Source organism: Martes martes, assembly GCF_963455335.1.
Source record: "Martes martes genome assembly, chromosome: 5".
Classification (NCBI taxonomy): Eukaryota; Metazoa; Chordata; class Mammalia; order Carnivora; family Mustelidae; genus Martes; species Martes martes.
Genome location: NC_137892.1, coordinates 127174725 through 127194312, shown reverse-complemented (window position 1 = coordinate 127194312; position 19588 = coordinate 127174725). Strand labels below are relative to the sequence as shown.

The 19588-nt window shown below is 36.6% G+C and overlaps 1 protein-coding gene across 2 annotated transcripts in view; it reads left to right on the top strand.

Moving 5' to 3' along the window:
* The window catches only part of NDUFS4 (NADH:ubiquinone oxidoreductase subunit S4), a 107742-nt gene that overhangs the window by 26739 nt on the left and 61415 nt on the right, over positions 1-19588 (top strand). Inside the window, exons 1-2 of one of the 2 annotated variants that reach the window (XM_080803458.1) lie at positions 8995-9105; positions 12379-12457. In XM_080803458.1, coding sequence (XP_080659584.1) covers positions 9020-9105; positions 12379-12457 — 165 coding nt within the window. In that variant the 5' untranslated portion in view covers positions 8995-9019. Of the gene's footprint in view, positions 1-8994; positions 9106-12378; positions 12458-19588 lie in introns of those variants that run through there. The other variant, XM_080803457.1, reaches the window with a different exon arrangement.

Below are 19588 nucleotides of genomic sequence, written 5' to 3'. Positions count from 1 at the left end.
CAGCCTTTAAGAAATTGTGTGCCCAAGAGTGCCAAGTTTGCTAAGGGACAGATACTTCCTCTTTGAATTGAAGAATAAGCAGCACCTACCAACTAGCTTTCTCTGTGATAGAATATTGCTAGATGATGAATACGAATCTGTTCAGTTTTCAGGTCTTGTAATTTCAGGTTGGATTTATTGTATATTATCATATAAATATATATTTATGATAAGTCATAATTCCAGTGGTTTTATGGCAGTTAGAAGTTTTAAACCAAAAGATTCCTAAACTGAGGGAAATAAGCAACAAGTTAGAATACTTTAAAGTGAAGATAAATGAGGATAAAATACATAGGCCCCCCCCCATTAGTTAAGCTGTCCCAAGATGAAACAGTAATATTAAAGCTGGTATGAGGCAAATCATCTCATAGTTCATACCTGTAAGCTTTGGAGCTATAAGAAACTAAATCATGTTGCCCTTAAAGACCAAAAAAAAAAAAAAAAGTGACATCTTGATTCACTTGAAAATGGTACACTCTTAATATGTAATACTCCCGATCTCAGTCGATGTGAAACAGACATCATACAATTTAAATTCTCATATGGCATTCCCTAGAGAAGTACATGAGTAGAGAATTGTATCAGTCAAGATACTAAACCCCAAAATATCTGTGGCTTAAACTAACAAAGATTTATTTCTTGTTCGTGTTTCATGTCCCTAGTTGGACAGCCAGAAGCTGTTCCTCCACCATTTGTCCTCACTTGGGAAGTGAGACTAACCACTGTTGGTTTCTCTGACAGGGGAAAAGAGGCATTGATGCACTGACTTCTAAGGCTACTAGATAGTGTCATTTCTTTTTCTTTCATTGGCTGACATAAGTCATATGCCCACACCAAACTGTAGAGATAGCAGTGAAGTGTAATCTTACCATATGCTTGGAATGAGAGCTAAATTACTGGGTACAGCTATAATGATTAACACATAAGCCTTATGAGGAACATAGAGAATTTTTTTTTTTTTTTTTAGTTTTTATTTAATTGTCAGAGAGACAGCACCCACGTGTGAGTGCAATAGCTCGGGGAACAGCAGGCAAAGGTCTGAGCAACAAGCCTGATGAAGGGCTTGATCCCAGGACCATGGGATCATGACCTGAGCTGAAGGCAGACACTTAACCATCTGAGCCACCCAAGCGTCCTGAACATAGATAATTTTGTGTGGTTGATGAATAAATTAGAATCCCCCCCCCTTTTTTTAAGATAGTACCTATGAAGTAATACTAATGTGATGAATTAAGGATCTTGATGCTAAAACGTAAACAAGGTAGGTAACTGAAAATGTCTAGTAGTTATTTATTTGACCAGTCAGTTTGTTTATCTGGGCTTGCTTTACCTTGTGTTCTGTTCTTTATAACTTCATAAGTATATTAAGAAGTTTTGCTTTTAACCACTAACTATTGATGATCTACAAAGTGTCAATTACTGTGTAAAACATGTTGAAAAATGGTGCTAAAGCAACGGTCTGAAAAATCACTAGGGTGGTAATTTGTATTAAGTGTTAGTAAAGTTTCACTTATTTCGTGTTACAGACATGGACTAGAGATTTTTTTTGGAAAATATGCTACCTGAGGCAGTATAGAGAGTGACATATTAAAGTTCAACAGCTTCAATTTGACCTTCTAGAAATTTGTGAAGAGATGAGTTATAGATAGACTTCTGCATACATCCATGAAGAAGCTTTTTCTAGGCAAAGCTGTAAATCTTTGGCTTTGACAGACTTGTATGTGTATTCCTCCTTATTGGACGTTGTAAACAGGGTCAACAGTTTCTTTACAAGGCATACTCTTTTTTAAAGATTGTAAAATACACATAATGCAAAATTTACCATTTTTTAAACATTTTTAAGTGTAGTTCAGGGACATTAAGTACATTCATATTGTTGTGCAACCATCACCACCATACATCTTCCAGATTGTTTTTTTATCTTCTAAAACTGAAACTCTCTACTCATTAAACAAAAACTCTCTATTCTCCTCTCTCCCCAGTCCCTGGCAACCATCATTGTACTTTTTGTTTTTATGAATTTCACTACTCTAGGTACTTCATATGAGTGGAATCATACACTGTCTTTTTGTGACTGACTTATATCACCTATTATTTCTTAAAGGTTCATCTGTGTTCTAGTGTGTGTCAGAATTTCCTTCCTTTTTAAGACTGAATAATGCTTTGTTGTGTATGTGTATATCTATAAACTAAGTTATTTTTAATCCATCCATCTGTGGGTTTCATCCCCCTTTTGGTTACTGTGAATAAATTACAAACATTAGTGAACAAATAATCTAGTCAGGTCCCTGCTCTCATTTCTTCAGGATATGTATATGGAAGTAGACTTGCTGGATAATATGGTGATTATTAATTTTTTAATGAATTGCCATACTATTTTCCATAGTATCTGTACCATTTTACATTTACCACCAGCAGTTCCATTTTCTTCACACTGTGCTAGCACTTGTTCCCTTCCCTTTGCTCCCTCCCTTCCTTCCTCATTCTAAGGAGTATCATGTTGTGTCTTTTGGTTTTGATTTGCATCTCCCTGATAACTAGTGTTGTGTTGAACAACTGTTCATGTGTTTATTGGCCATTTGTGTATCTCCCTTTGAGAAATGTCTGTTCAAGTCTTCTGCTCATTTTTGAATTGGGTTGTTATTTTGTTGTTGAATTTTGGTGGTTCTCTGTATATTCTGGATATCCCTTTTCAGACTATGTAGTTTTCAAATACATTTTTTTTAAAGATTTTATTTATTTATTTGACAGGCAGAGATCACAAGTAGGCAGAGAGGCAGGCAGAGAGAGAGAGGGGGAAGCAGGCTCCCCGCTGAGCAGAGAGAGCAATGCGGGGCTTGATCCCAGGACCCCAGGATCATGACCTGAGACAAAGTCAGAGGCTTTAACCCACTGAACCACTCAGGCACCCCTTCAGATACATTCTTTAGCCAATTTCTTTTTCTCACTGAATTATATTCCATTGCATGCCTCTACCACAGTTTATCAGTTCACCTATAGAAGGACATTTTGGTTGTTTCCAGTTTTTGGCAGTTATGAATAATGCTGTGATAAATATTCTTGTACAGATTTTTGTGTGGACATAAAGCTTTTAATTCAGTTGAGTAAATACCTAGTAGTGCAATTGCTGGATCATATGTTAAGACCATGTTTAGATTTAAGAAACCGCCAAACTGTGTTCCAAAGTGGCTGTACCATTTGTGTTCCCATGAGAGCATGAGTCAGACTCCTTGCAGCTCCACATCCTTGTCAGTATTTGGTGGTGTTGGTTTTTTGGATTTTAGCCATTCTGCTAAGTGTGTAGTGGCATCTCATTGTTTGAGTTTTTAATTCCCTGATGAAATATGATGTGAAACACCTTTTCATATGCTTATTTGCCATCTGCATATCATCTTTGGTGAGGTGTCTGTTCAGATCTTTTGCCCATTTTTTAACTGGGTTGTTTTCTTGTTGAGTAGGAAGAGTTCTTTGTATGTTGTAGATACAAGTTCTTCATCAGATATGCGTTTTGCAAATATTTTCTTCCAGTCTGTGCTTGTCTTTACACGGTCTTTAAGTACCATCCACAGAGCAGAAGCTTTGAATTTTCATGAAGTCCAACTCATACATTTTTTCCTTTGTGGATTTTGCTTTTGGTGTTGCATCTCAAAACTCAGAAGCAAACCGAGATACCTGGAGTTCTCTGCTCTTTTCTAGAAGCTTGATAGTTTTGCTTCTTACATTTAGGTCTATGATCCATTTTGAGTTAATTTTTGTGAAAGGTGTAAGGGCAGTGTATAAATTCATTTTTTTGCATGTGGATATATTCCAGTTCCACTTAATGAAAAGATTATCTTTTCTCCATTGGACTGCCGTTGCTTCTATGTCAAAGATAGATCAGTTGACTTTATTTGAGTAGTCTATTTCAGGGCTCTTGGTTATGTTCTGTTGATCTATTTATCTGTTCTTCACCAATTCTACAGTGTCTTGATTACTTTAGCTGTGAAGTAAAGTCAGTACCATTGCTCTGACTTTGTTATTCTTCTCCACTATTACATTGATTATTTGGAGTCTTTTGCCTTTCTATATAAGCTTAGAATCAGTTTCTTGATACCACAAAGGAGCTTGCTGAGGTTCTGACTGAGACTCTGTTGAATCTACTAATTAAGTTGGGAAGAACTGGCAATCTTAACAATACTGAGTCTTCCTGTCTATATATATTAGGATCTTTGACTTCTTTGATTGGCATTTTATAATTTTCCTCATATACATTTGCAAATACTGTTTTTATTACTTCAAAATACACTCTTCAAAAAGTCTTTTTCTCTCTCTCTTTTTTTTAAAATATTTTATTTATTTGACAGAAATCACAAGTAGGCAGAGAGGTAGGCAGAGAGAGAGAGGAGGAAGCAGGCTCCCCGTGGGGCAGAGAGCCCAATGTGGGGCTCGATCCCAGGACCCTGGGATCATGAACTGAGCCGAAGGCAGAGGCTTTAACCCACTGAGCCACCCAGGCGCCCCTTCAAAAAGTCTTAATGGTGAAAAGATAAAAAGAAACCATTTGCAATGGAAAACAGTGCCTGAATAAGAATAAATAGTACTGGGGCGCCTGGGTGGCTCAGTAGGTTGGGCCTCTGCTTTCAGCTCAGGTCATGATCTCAGGGTTCTGGGATCAAGTCCCGCATCGGGCTCTCTGCTCAGCAGGGAGCCTGCTTCCTCCTCTCTCTCTGCCTGCCTCTCTGCCTACTTGTGATCTCTCTCTGTCAAATAAATAAATAAAATCTTAAAAAAAAAAAAAAAAGAAGAATAAATACTACTGATTCAAAGTACTAACACTATTCTCCCTTTGATGCAAACTAACTTTATCAACTAAGAAGAATAAAATTCCCATATCACTTGTAGCAATTTGAAACATGGCTCCAAATTTTTCTGACGCTCATCCCTCCTATCAAGAGCTGCAGGTCCCCTATTCCTAGAATCTGCGCGCTCTGACTGCCTGGTCAATATAATACAGAACTGAGGCTATGTGTATTTCCAGGCTCAGGCCTTAAAACACTAGCAATTTCCATTTCCTGTCACTTAGAACATTGCTTCTTTGAATATTCATTCTGGGAATCCAACTACCAAGTTGTGAGGAAGTTCAAGGTGCCCCACAGAGAGACCCAAATGAGGAGAAATCAGTAACTAACATCGCTTTGCCAGGCATGTGAATGATCCTCCAGCCCAAGTTCAGCCATCCCAGCAGACATTAATTACATGGAGCAGAGACAAACTTCCCTGCTAAACACTGCCCAAAATGCAGATCTGTGAGCAAAACAAATGACTACTATTGTTTAAAGGAACTGAATATTGGGGTAGCCTGTGTCCAACTATAGATAATAAAAACATCCCTACAAATAATTGAAGATGATTTTACAAACATTCAAATTGAACCAGTAACTTCAAAAGACCAGAAATGAACTGATCAACTTATAGACAAAGTAAAATTCCTAATCCTATAGAAATTATTAAGGAATCAATTAATCCTCAACCATTTGATTAAAACCAATTATATCTGTTATCAATTTATTGGACATTGAATTATAATCCAAATTCCCATTAAATCAGAAAGTGTTTAGTTCCACAGAGAAGTGTTAAACCACAAGAAAATATTACTAAGAGTTCTAACTGAAATATTAAAATAAAAACATACGCACATTCTCCATGTCACAATAATTATCTCAGCCTTAAAATATGCTGGCATTTGGGTCAATCACCTTCAAGTTAATGATCTTGAAGCTTTTCAAGATCCCCAATCAATAGAGAAAACGTAAACTGTCATAATACTGTACTCACTTGACAGAAGCAAGAAAGAAGTAATTATTAATGGAAAAAATAAAGATGAGGGGGTCAAGGGACCATTTTATTTACTAACTTTTTTTAAAGATTTTACTTATTTATTTGACAGAGAGAGATCACAAGTAGGCAGAGAGGCAGGCAGAGAGGGGGGAAGGAGGCTCTCTGCTGAGCAGAGAGCCCGATGTGGGGCTCGATCCCAGGACCCTGAGATCATGACCTGAGCCGAACGCAGAGGCTTTAACCCACTGAGCCACCCAGGCGCCCCTTATTTATTTATTTTTAAAGATTTTTTTTATTTATTTGACACAGAAAGAGAGAGAAAGCGCGCACAAGCAGGGGGAGTAGCAGGCAGAGGGAAAGGGAGAAGCAGTCTCCCTGCTGAGCAAGGAGCCCAATGTGGGAGCTCAATCCCAGGGTACTAGGATCAAGACCCAAGCTGAAGGCAGGCGCTTAACTGACTGAGCCACCCAGGTGCCTCCAAGAGACCATTTTAATATTCTGTGAAAATATATGGAGTGAAAGGAAAGGAAAAGAAAGGATGTTACAAATACTCTGGTTAAGTTCAGAAGAAATAACAATAAAATGCCAATCAAAGAAGTCAAAAATCCTAATATATATAGACAGGAAGACTCAGTATTGTTAAGATTGCCAGTTCTTCCCAACTTAATTAGTAGATTCAACAGAGTCTCAGTCAGAACCTCAGCAAGCTCCTTTGTGGTATCAAGAAACTGATTCTAAGCTTATATAGAAAGGCAAAAGACTCCAAATAATCAATGTAATAGTGGAGAAGAATAACAAAGTCAGAGCAATGGTACTGACTTTACTTCACAGCTAAAGTAATCAAGACACTGTAGAATTGGTGAAGAACAGATAAATAGATCAACAGAACATAACCAAGAGCCCTGAAATAGACTACTCAAATAAAGTCAACTGATCTATCTTTGACATAGAAGCAACGGCAGTCCAATGGAGAAAAGATAATCTTTTCATTAAGTGGAACTGGAATATATCCACATGCAAAAAAATGAATTTATACACTGCCCTTACACCTTTCACAAAAATTAACTCAAAATGGATCATAGACCTAAATGTAAGAAGCAAAACTATCAAGCTTCTAGAAAAGAGCAGAGAACTCCAGGTATCTCGGTTTGCTTCTGAGTTTTGAGATGCAACACCAAAAGCAAAATCCACAAAGGAAAAAATGTATGAGTTGGACTTCATGAAAATTCAAAGCTTCTGCTCTGTGGATGGTACTTAAAGACCGTGTAAAGACAAGCACAGACTGGAAGAAAATATTTGCAAAACGCATATCTGATGAAGAACTTGTATCTACAACATACAAAGAACTCTTCCTACTCAACAAGAAAACAACCCAGTTAAAAAATGGGCAAAAGATCTGAACAGACACCTCACCAAAGATGATATGCAGATGGCAAATAAGCATATGAAAAGGTGTTTCACATCATATTTCATCAGGGAATTAAAAACTCAAACAATGAGATGCCACTACACACTTAGCAGAATGGCTAAAATCCAAAAAACCAACACCACCAAATACTGACAAGGATGTGGAGCTGCAAGGAGTCTGACTCATGCTCTCATGGGAACACAAATGGTACAGCCACTTTGGAACACAGTTTGGCGGTTTCTTAAATCTAAACATGGTCTTAACATATGATCCAGCAATTGTGCTATTAGGTAGTTATCAAAATGAGTTGCAAACTTAATGTCCCCACAGAAATGTGCACATGAATGTCATTATCAGAAATAACCTTAATGTCCATCAACAGATGAATGGGTAAACAAATGTGGTATATATATTTTTCAAAGTTTTTTTTGTTTTGTTTTTGGTTTTTTTTTTTTTTAAGATTTTATTTATTTATTTGACAGAGACCACAAGTAGGCAGAGAGGCGGGGGGCGGGGGGAGCAGGCTCCCTGCTGAGCAGAGAGGCTGATGCGGGGCTTGATCCCAGGACCCTGAGATCATGACCTGAGCCGAAGGCAGAGGCTTAACCCACTGAGCCACCCAGGCGCCCCTATTTTTCAAAGTTTTAATGCCTTAGGGTTTTAAAGAAAAATAGATTATGAGTTATTATTACATAGCATTTCCAAAAGGGATTGTTAAAGTGGAACTGTACTTTATTCCAGTTATTAGAATCACAGAGTCTCATCACTAAAAGAAACTTGAGAGCAACAAGTCCTCATTTTGCAAGTTTACAAAGAAGGAAATTGAGGTGCTGAAAGGTTAAGTGATTTGCTCATAGAAATAGTCGGTAGTAAAACCAGAGTTAGAAATAAGACCTCTTGGGGTGTCTGGGTGGCTCAGTCGTTAAGCGTCTGCCTTCGGCTTGGGTCATGATCCCAGAGTCCTGGGATCGAGCCCCCGTGTCCAGCTCCCTGCTCGGTGGGAGGCTTGCTTCTCCCTCTCCCACTCCCCCTGCGTGTGTTCCCTCTTTCACTGTGTCTCTCTCTGTCAAATAACAAATAAAATCTTTAAAAAAAAAAAAATCTCTTATTTTCTGTTTCCAGGATGTCTCATTTTCTTATGGGAAACTTGTACCAAAAAACTAAATATAATAAACAGCTTGCTCAGTAATCATCACAGCCCTCATAGTTTAGCCTTTGGGCTCAGAATTTAAGTTGACTCTTAAGAAACCTGGAAGTGTGAAAAGGCCAATTAAGACAACAGGTGGGTAGACAGAAAGGCAAGTTGATGAGGCAAATAAAATTTCTAATTTCTCAAAAATACGTACCAAATAGCAAAGTTAAAATTACTACCTATTTACCAGTGATTACATATTGATCATTCCTACATGTATACTTTTTAAGTGTTGTGATACATTGCCTGATAACATAAGATTATTTATATTTTGGCAGTTTTTGCCTTTGGCTCTTGGGAATTTTGGGACCATGGGTTTACAAATACCTATTTGAGTCCCTGTGCTCTCTGCTGAGCAAGGGGCCCGATGTGGGGCCCGATCCCAGGACCCTGAGATCATGATCCGAGCGGAAGGCAGCTGCTTAACTGCTGAGCCACCCAGGCACCCTGAGTCCCTGTTTTTAATTCTTTTGGGTTTATATTGAGAAGTGAAATTGCTGAATTGTGGTAATTCTGTGTTTAATTTCCTTAGGAACTGCCATACTGCTTTCCATAGCGACTGCATGATGTTCATTCCCATCAGCAATGTACTGTGTTTTGGTTCTTTATATCCCACCAACACTTACTTTTTTGAAAACCATCCAGATAGGTATGAAGTGGTACCTTGTTGTGGTTTTGATTTACATTTCCCTAATGATTAGTAATGTTGAGCATCTCTTGCTACTGGCTAATTATATATAGATCTTTGGATAAATGTCATTCAAGTCCTTTTCCATCCTTTTCCCAGTTTTATTTTATTTTTTTTAAAAGATTTTATTTATTTATTTACAGACAGAGATCACAAGTAGGCAGAGAGGCAGGCAGAGAGAGAGGGAGAAGCAGGCTCCTGCTGAGCAGAGAGCCGGATATGGGGCTCTATCCCAACCTGGGATGGTGACCTGAGCCCAAGGCAGAGGCCTTAACTCAGTGAGCCACCCAAGCGCCCCCTAGGTTTTATTTCTTGTTTAATATTTTTATACTCTTATATTATTAAAAACCGCTTTATTTACTGCTGCCAATTTACTGATGTAACATTCTTTAAAGGCTAATCAGCAAATAGAAATTTGCTATATAATTTACATTTAATCTGAAATTAACCGTAGCTTATATTTTATAGGTCTAATTAATTAAATGCTATGTTTGTAATTGACTCTAGATCTCTGTTGCTACCTTAACTATTTATAATTGGAGGAAAGTTTTTATCTCTGTTGCTACCTTAACTATTTATAATTGGAGGAAAGTTTTTCTCCACATCTGATTTTTGATTTTTTTAAAAAATAATTGCTGTTTTGGGACGCTTGGGTGGCTTAGTCAGGGCTTGGGTCGTGATCCCAAGGTCCTGCAATCGGGTCCTGCTTCTGGCTCCTTGCCAAGCAGCGAGCCCAATGCTGGGCTCTATCCCAGGACCCTAGTATCATGACCTGAGCTGAAGGCAGACGCCCAATGACTGAGCCACCCAGGTGCCCCTTTAAAATGTTTTAATTGTGATTTCTAATTCTTTCTAGTAGGATTGTTTTACTTAACATCTTTCATCACTTTTTTTATTATTCTTTTATATATAGTCTGATAAAAATATGAGATGATTTTTTTGTCTGTGTATATGTTTATAAAAGTTATGTTTCCAGAGAGTGATATATAGCTTCATTCTTATGGTTAGTTGGAGATAAATCTAAAATTTTAAAAATACATCCTTATATATGCTTTAAAAATTTGTTTTAAGTTATGACTAGTATACAGTAAGATTTTATTACACAGTTTTAAGAGAAAATTGTTTAAATAAAAATCACTGTGTAATCCAAAGTTACACAGTTCATGGATTATAGAGTTTTAATCTGTGTAGAATAATTTGCAGTTTTGATCTGGCACTTCTCTTCATTAGAGGAACTCTGCAGCTTCATTTTCTTGAAATGTAGCTACGTTTTTAAATATTTTCAGTATTTCAAATTTTCCTGAGTTCTCTTATCATTGCCTAATTTTTTTCTTACAATATATGGATTTGGTTAAGAGTATTCAGAATGTTTTTATTGTCATGTTATTGGTCTTAATGATTTCCATAGTAAATAGATTTTTAAAAGAGCTAATGATACTCCTTTAATACAACAACCAACACATGTATTTTAACTATTTGTATAAATAGTTTAAAATAATTTCCATGTAGATGTATTTTGTGTATATGTATTTCTTAGAAGGGTATTCAAAGTAATAAGGAATTAGGGGCGCCTGGGTGGCTCAGTTGTTAAGCGTCTGCCTTTGGCTCAGGTCATGATCCCAGGATCCTGGGATAGAGACCTGTGTCTGGCCCCTGCTCAGGGGGAAGCCTTCTTCTCCCTCTCCCATTCCCCTTGCCTGTGTTCGCTCTCTCTCTCTCTGTCACTCTCTCTCTCTCTGTCAAATAAATAAAATCTTAAAAGTTATAAGGCATTACATTAATTTTGGGAAATAACTTACAGATTTTTTTCAAAATATATATTCATAAAGCAAAAAAGCCTTTGTATTATCATTATCTTTAAATTACACTATTAGTAGGTAGATTTTCTATAAAGCTGTGTACACCATAACTGTTGAAAGTTGAACTTTTACATGAAGTTTTTGCATTAGAACTTGGGGCACCTGGGTGACTCAATTGGTTAAGTGTCTGCCTTTGGCTCAGGTCCTGATCCTAGGGTCCTGGGATTGGTCTCCCTCTGCCCTTTCCCCTAGCTTGTGCTCACTTTCTCTTTCTCTCATATAAATAAATAAAATCCTTAAAAGAAATAAAGAAGAAAGAACTTAATGCTGTATATTCTGTTGGTTTTGAAATTTGAGTCATGATTGTATAAGCTAACTTTCAAAAGAGAAACCTACATAAGATGGCTTAATATTTTGGAAAACGTAAAATGTTAAATTTAATGATCAGCAACAGTACAGTATTGGTTAATATAGAGTACAGTGTATATATGAAGTAAAAAAAAAAAAAACCTGTTAGCTTTAAGTAATTTCTTTGGGATGAGGGTCAGATGATGCTATAAAGCTGCCAGCTTTGGTGCCCATTTTATTTCTGACTTAATATTTCTGTTTTAACTGTTTAGACATTCTTTGGTTCTGTGAATGAGATACAGGACTAAACTAATAACATTAGTTAAGATGATCATAAAGGGTACCTGGGTGGCTCAGTCGTTTAGTGTCTGCCTTCAGCTCAGGTCATGATCCCAGGGTGCTGGAATCGAATTCTGCCTCAGGCTCCCTGCAGAGCACTCCTACTTCTACTCCCACTCCTACTCCCCCTGCTTATGTTCCCTCTCTCTATCAAATAAATAAATAAAAATCTTTAAAAAAAATAAAATGATTATAGAAATCATTTCTATTTAAACTACTTTTGTTTTGAAATTAGAGTGAATTTTGAGCGTTGTGTGAAATTAGAGTGTTAAGTGAAATTAGTGTTTCAAAATTAAAACTTTGTTAACATTATATAATTTAATTCTATGATACTTTCAGCCATGACGTATATGATTGAGATTTTACTTTTTCTTTCTGATGTGGTCATTTAGGAATCAGCATTCTAGAGGGACTGATATAGCTTTGCATTTTTCATCGTAATAGTGACAAACCAGCTACTGTACACTGATGGAGTTTGGTACTTGTCACTGACGGCTTTTCTGTGACAGAGAGCCTATAGACTGACATAAAGTGCAGCCTGTTGTGAACTCTTAAGTGAGTCTGCCAAAAACTCAGCAGACAGAACTAATTGGGGAGAAAAAGGATTTCTGTGCCCTCTTCTCTTTCTTTCTATTCTTTTTTGTTTTATAAGACAGATATTGTTAAAGTAGCTCATTTATGTAAGATTTGTCTGCCTCTCTTTTCTCATTGCACGGATCATTTTTTAACTTACAGTCTTGCACTGCAGGTCATTAAGCACTTCCACATGGAGGCTGGCACAGGACCAAGCTCGAGACAGGCAACTCATAACAGTCGATGAAAAATTGGTAAGAATTTTCTATTATTACTTTGCTATGATTCTGCCTTCAGGGTTCTTTTTGTACAGTATCTTTTCAGAATGGTGTTTGGGTTCTACCAGGAGAGTGATTTGAATTTAAATTTCTAGATTGTATATAAATTTTAACAGAAAATATTCATCATAAAAAGATAATTTGTGTTAAGCATTATACACAAATATTAAGTCATATGCAGATATTAACAGATTAAAATTATAAAAGCCTTCATTTTTGTGGTTTTATAAGTAGCAATCAGAACATTTTAAATTAGTGTATATGAATTGAATATGAATATGAATATAAATATAAATGAATATGTATAGTTTTTTATTTTCTCACTATACTCCTGTTTAATTAAGTTGTAAGACACTTACCAGGTAGTACCTAAACTTAAGTATATTGGGTTTTTATGAAACTAATTGTTGTTACTGTATGTGTATATGTGTATGTACATACACATTACATTTCTACATTATGCATGAGAGATTACAACTAGCAACAAATAAATAATTTTCTGTTAATCAGCAGATAAAATTATAGTACCATCACTTAAAATTTTTTTCTATGTGTGATGTTACTTTAGATGCAACTTATTATTTATGCTTACATTGTAAAATAGCATAAATTTTGTAATATCTAAGACTTGTAAAAATATGTAATAGTGTAAGTATGCTTCCATTTTTTATCTGGTTTATCATTATTAAATGTATGGGTGTGTTTCATACTCTTCATTTATACATTCTTTTATCTCTCAATTTTGACTGTAAGCATAGTTTAAATAATAGGTCACACATATAAACACTGTTTATACCACTAAAGATAAACGGATACATAAATAGATAAGTAAACAGACAGACAATGGATAGGTAGTTTGGAAAACTCTGATCTTATGCTTAAGGCTGGTTAGTTTTATCTTTAAACTGCCTCTTAGTTCTGCTTGCTGACATTGCTGTCATCCTAGTTTAGGCTGCTACCATCATCTTTCACCTAGATTGCTGCAGTAGTTTTTAAAATGATCTTTATAGATACTTTAATCTTCTTTTAATTCATTTTCCAAAGGATAAACAGGATAGTCATTTAAACGCTGATTTTGTCACTTCTTGTGTAAGAACTGTAGGCTTTCTTACTGACCTAAAAGTAAACTTTAAAATCCCTGCATGGTTTTCAAGGTCTTACATGATTAAAGTCCTGCCTTCCTTCCTAGGTTTATCTTGTACCGCTGTGCTTTATACACTGTGCTCCAGCCACACCAAGCCTGGAACTTGCTATTCCTTTCCCTGCTTCAGGGCATTCACATTCCAGTTTACTCTATTGAGATGCTTTTCACCAATCCCCTAGCTCTTATCCAGGGACCTTCTACCTGCTCTTCAAGTATTAATCAAACACTACTTGCTTAGTCAAGTATAAAAGAAGTGAGATGGTATGTGTGTAAGAGGAGGATGATTTACACATGCCATATTAATTAATGAGGGTACTATTTTAATTTTTCCAGTGACCATTTTTAAACCCCAGGAGGTTGCCTTCTTGTTTTAATATTGTGGGGTTCACTCTTCATAAGATTTTCAAGTTTTATAGAGTTTATTAGTAATGGTTCTAAGTTCTCTTCTTTCTAGTTTGAAGAATAAGTGAGGTAGCAGTCTGTTGCTCTAAACAAGATGCTGTGAGTCTTACCAGAGAGGTAAACAGACTGCTTTGAGTTTTGTTTTTTTCTTATTAAATCAGTTGCATACTTTCAGTGAATTTTGTTGCCCTGTATAGATTTTTCCCAGCTTTGTTATGTCTTTCTTGAAGTGTATTAGTCAAAATGTCTATTCCAGCTGAAATCAATTCAAGTCTTACTTATAAATTATTCATAGTTACTGAAGTAATATTTAAACAGATAACTAAAACCCATAGGTAATTTTTAAACATGAGTTTTAGCCATTCATTTAGGTTTATATTAAAATGCAAATATTAAATAATCAAATAGGTAGCATAATATTGATAGGGGTTTCAGGTCTTCTTGTTCCCACACACAACCTACTGGATGAAAGGTTGAGTTGATAGCATAATGACAAGACAATTGGCTGAAGATATTTCCAGAAATATTAAGTAATTGGAGTTGATTATATTTGCATTTTGAACAAAAATTATTCTAAAAATATGTAGTAGCCCCCCTCACCCTTATCCTCAGGGGATGCATTCCAAGACCCCCAGTGGATGCCTGAAGGCACAGATAGTACCAAACTCTATATATGCTATGTTTTATCTATACATACATACCTATGATAAAGTTTAATTTATAAATTAGGCACAGTAAGAGATTAACAACAACAATAATAGAATAATTATAACAGTATACTCTAATAAAAGTTATGTGAATGTGGTCTCTCAAAATTTCTTACTGGACTGTACTCACCCTTCTCGTGATGCTGAGAGATAATAGAATGCCTCCATGATAAGATGAAGTCAGGTGAATGATGTAGGTGTTGTGACATAGTGTTAGGCTACTATTGACCTTCAGATAGCTATGTTAGAAGGAGAATCATTAGCTTCCAGACCGTGATTGACTGTGTGTAACTGAAGCTGCAGAAAGTGAAACCATGGATGGGGACTGAGATTTGGAAAGATAATTTAATATTCTGTCCTTTTTTATTAGACTGAACACCTGGCTCTCAAACTTCTGTTTAGAAATTTCCAGTTAACTCGTTCTCATTTCTTTTGAGGCTACTCTTTATTTATATTACTTACCAGCCATAATTATTAGAAAGCTATTTCTTACTGAGAAAAAAGATAAGTCTTTTCAACAAATGAAGATGGAACAATTGTATATCCAAATGCAAGACAAAACAAAAACCCTACATCCATACTTTGTACCATATGCAAAAATTAACTCAGAGTTCTAAATGTAAACTCATAGTTGTAAATGTAAAACTAAGACATATAAAACTGGTAGAAGAGAATGTAGGATAGACTCTTTGTAATTTTGGGTTAGACATATATTTTATTTTACTATTTTTTTCCAAGATTTTATTTATTTATTTGAGAGAGAGAGAGGGTGGAGTTAGTGAGTGAAAGAGAGTACAAGCTGGGGGAGGGACAGAGAGAGAGGAAGAAGCAGACTCCCCACTAAGCAGGGAGCCGAACGTGGGGCTCGATTCCAGAATCCTGGGATCATGACCTGAGATGAAGGCCGATGCTTAACTAACTGAGCCATCCAGGTGCCCCCTAGACATATGTTTTATAGATACAAACCAAAGTACAATCCATTTTTTTTTAATTTTAATAAACATATAATGTATTTTTATCCCCAGGGGTACAGGTCTGTGAATCGTCAGGTTTACACATTTCACCGCATTCATCATAGCCCATACCCTCCCCAATGTCCATTTTACAATCCATTTTTTAAAAAACTATAAAGTTGGGGGGTGCCTGGGTGGCTCAGCTGGTTAACCGTCTGACTCTTGATCTCAGCTCAGGTCTTGATATCAGGGTCATGAGTTCAAGACCCACATTGGGCTCCATGCTGGGTGTGGAGCCTACTTTAAAAAAAAAATTATAAAGTTGGGTTTCCTTACAGTCAGAAATTTCTACTCTTTGAGGTTGTTAAGAGAATGAAAAGAAAGGGCACAGATTAGGAGAAAATATTTACAAAACACTTATCTGATAAAGGAGTTGTATCCAGAAAGTCAACAACATTTAAAACTAAATAATATGATTTTAACTCAAATAAAAATGAGCACTTTACTCAGGAAATATTCAGATGGCAAATGAGCATATGAAAATATGCTCAACATCATTAGTGATTATGGAAATAAATATTAAAACTACACTGAGATACCACTACACATATATCTGAATGGCTTAAAAAAAAAATTGACCATACCAAGTGCTAGCAAGGATGCAGACCCACTGTAACTCTCATATAGTGCTGGTGGCAATGCAGAATGACAGCCATTTTGGAATAGAGTATGGTGGTTTATTATAGAGTTAAATGTATCCTTGCCATACGACCTAGCAGTCTCACTTCTCAATATTTACTCAAGTGAAATGAAATCTTATGTTCACACAAAATCCTGCATGTGCGTGTTTTTAACAGCTTTATTCATAATTCCAATAAGTGCAAACTGTACTTCAGTACCCTTATACAATGAACTTTTACTCAGCAATTAATAACAAATCTGGATGAATCTCCAGTGCATATATTAAGTAAAAGAAAGCAGACTCACAGGCAACCTACTGGGTGATTCCATTTATTTGGCATTCTAGAACTGGCAAAACTCTAGGAACAGAAAATTGATCCCTGTTGTCAAGGTCAGATGTCGGAAGCAGAATATTCAAAAAAGGGCATTAGGTAATTTGGTGGGTGTGATATAACTCTTCTGTATCTTGATTATGTGTTCTTTTTTCAGAGCCTTATTTGGTTTTTGTTTGTTTGTTTGTTTGTTTTAAGATTTTATTTATTTACTTGAGTGCTCCTGGGTGGCTCAGTCATTAGGTGCCTGCCTTCGACTCAGGTCATGATCCCAGGGTTCTGGGATCTAGCCCCGAGTTGGGCTCTCTGTTCCCCGGGGAGCCTGCTACTCTTCTTCCACTCCCCCAGCTTGTTTTCCCTCTCTCACTGTGTCTCTCTCTGTCAAATAGATAAATAAAATCCTTAAAAAAATTTTTTTTTTCTTTATTTACTTGAGAGAGAGAGAGAGAGCACAGAAGGAGGAGAAGCAGTTCCCTGCTGACCAGGGAGCCCGGTATGAGTCTTGATCCTAGGACCCTGGGAGCATGACCTGAGCCGAAGGCAGACCCTTAACCAACTGAGCCACCCAGGTGCCCTGCTAATCTGCTTCTTTATAACTAATATCCATTGACTCAAGGTTTGCCCTTTTATGTACGGCATGCCATTTTTTCCCTACATGACAGCTTTCTGTATATTTGAAAACAGCTCTTTGGTCATCCTAACTCAGGGGTTCTCAAAGAATAGTCTGGGCAAGGGCGCCTGGGTGGCTCAGTGGGTTAAGCCTCTGCTTTCGGCTCAGGTCATGATCTCAGAGTCCTGGGATCAAGGCCCGCATCTGGCTCTCTGCTCGGCAGGGAGCCTGCTTCCCCTTCTCTCTCTCTGCCTGCCTCTCTGCCTACTTGTGACCTCTCTCTCTCTGTCAAATAAATAAATAAAATCTTAAAAAAAAAAAAAAAAAAGAATGGTCTGGGCAGGGTGGAGGTGGAGGGTGGCCCAAGACCCTCAAAAGAGTCCATAAATCAAACTATTTATACAAAGATGTGTTGCCATTGACATTTAAGGTACAAAAACAATTTTTTTTTTAAAGATTTTATCTATTTGACAGAGATCACAGGTAGGCAGAGAGGCAGGCAGAGAGAGAGAGGAAGGGAAGCAGGCTCCTCGCTGAGCAGAGAGCCCCATGCAAGGCTCGATCCCAGGACCCTGAGATCATGACCTGAGCCAAAGGCAGAGGCTTTAACCCACTGAGCCACCCAGTCGCCCCACAAGAACAATTTTGGTACATCTGGGCTGCTAGTCATTTTACTCTTCACTTTCTTGCATTCGTGATTTTAAAAAACCCAATTTCACTTAATGTCCTTGATGAATCAGCAAAAATTACTAATTTAAAAAATTTCAGTGCTGTGTCACCATCTTTTTATGTAACAGAAGAGAAGTCATATACATAAAACACTTTTGCTGCATACTAAAGTACCACAGTTGTCTCAAGCAAAGCACCTGTGTGATTGAGTTGCTATTGCAAACTGAACTTAGCCACATTTTTCATGGAACATCTTTTAAGTGAAAAAACAGTAACAGATGACAGACAAATGATAGTTACTCAATTTTCAGCACATGGCAGACATTTTCTCAAAAACTAACTTCAGGGAAGTATTGCCAATAGTAAACTGCAAACTTTCAAGTGAAAATAAGAATTTTTGTAGGTCTTGATTCTAGCACTTAATCTGATTGAGCTTGACATCTTTCTAATACCTAAAGACTGTTCTAATAGGATCGGTGGTGGTATTAATGACTGATTTTTAAAATATTGTGTAATGAAATATGCTAACAATTGGAAGATGTGCATACCTCTATGAAATAGTCTTTTCCATACGACCAATGTGTGATATAAAATCATGCGTGGGTAAAAGTTTCATTTAAAGTGCAAGAAAGAACAATGAATTTAATGTAACTGGGTATGAAAATATTAAGGCTACTAAAATATTGCTCCCTTGGGGCGCCTGGGTGGCTCAGTGGGTTAAAGACTGCCTTCAGCTCAGGTCATGATCCTGGGGTCCTGGGATCGAGCCCTGCATCAGGCTCTCTGCTCAGCGGGTAGCCTGCTTCCTCCTCTCTCTGTCTCTGTCTGCCTCTCTGCCTACTTGTGATCTCTGTCAAAAAAAAAAAAAAAAGCCTCTGCCTTCAGCTCAGGTCATAATCCCAGGGTTTTGGGATCGAGCCTGCTTCCCTTCCTCTCTCACTGCCTACCTCTCTGCCTACTTGTGATCTCTATCAAATAAATAAATAAAATCTTAAAAAAAAATAAAAATAAAATATTGTTCCCTTATCTAATTACATATCTGAGGATGGATTTTCTTCATTTATTGAAACCAAGACAACTTAACCTAACAGTTTGAATTCAGGAACAGATGTTAGAATTCATCTGTCTTTTATTAAGCTAGATATTAGAGATTTTAAAAAATGCAAATCATTGCCACTCTTAGTTTTTGAAAATATAGTTGTTTTTTTATTATAATGTTTTTTATGTAGATATATAATCAGTTTAAGTATATATTTACATTTTTCTCCATTTTAATTTCTTATATGGTAAATATCTGTAGAATATCTCATATAAATAAAACCTCATTGGGGTCTCAGTAATTTTTAAGCTATATAAAGGAGTCCTGAGGCCAAAGTGTTTGATAATCATTATCCTAAGTCTTCTCTTTTCTGGGTTAAACATCCTCAGGGCTTTGATTCATTACACATGAGTTCCAATTAATTCATCATCTTGATTATTTTCCAGGTTGATTGAATCCCTTTTAAATGTTGTTGCCAAGATTTCTTATGATACTCCAGACGTATGGTGCAGGGTATGGCAGGGATCATTGCTTCTATTCCTTTTAATCTCAGCAGTTCTAGTAAAACAC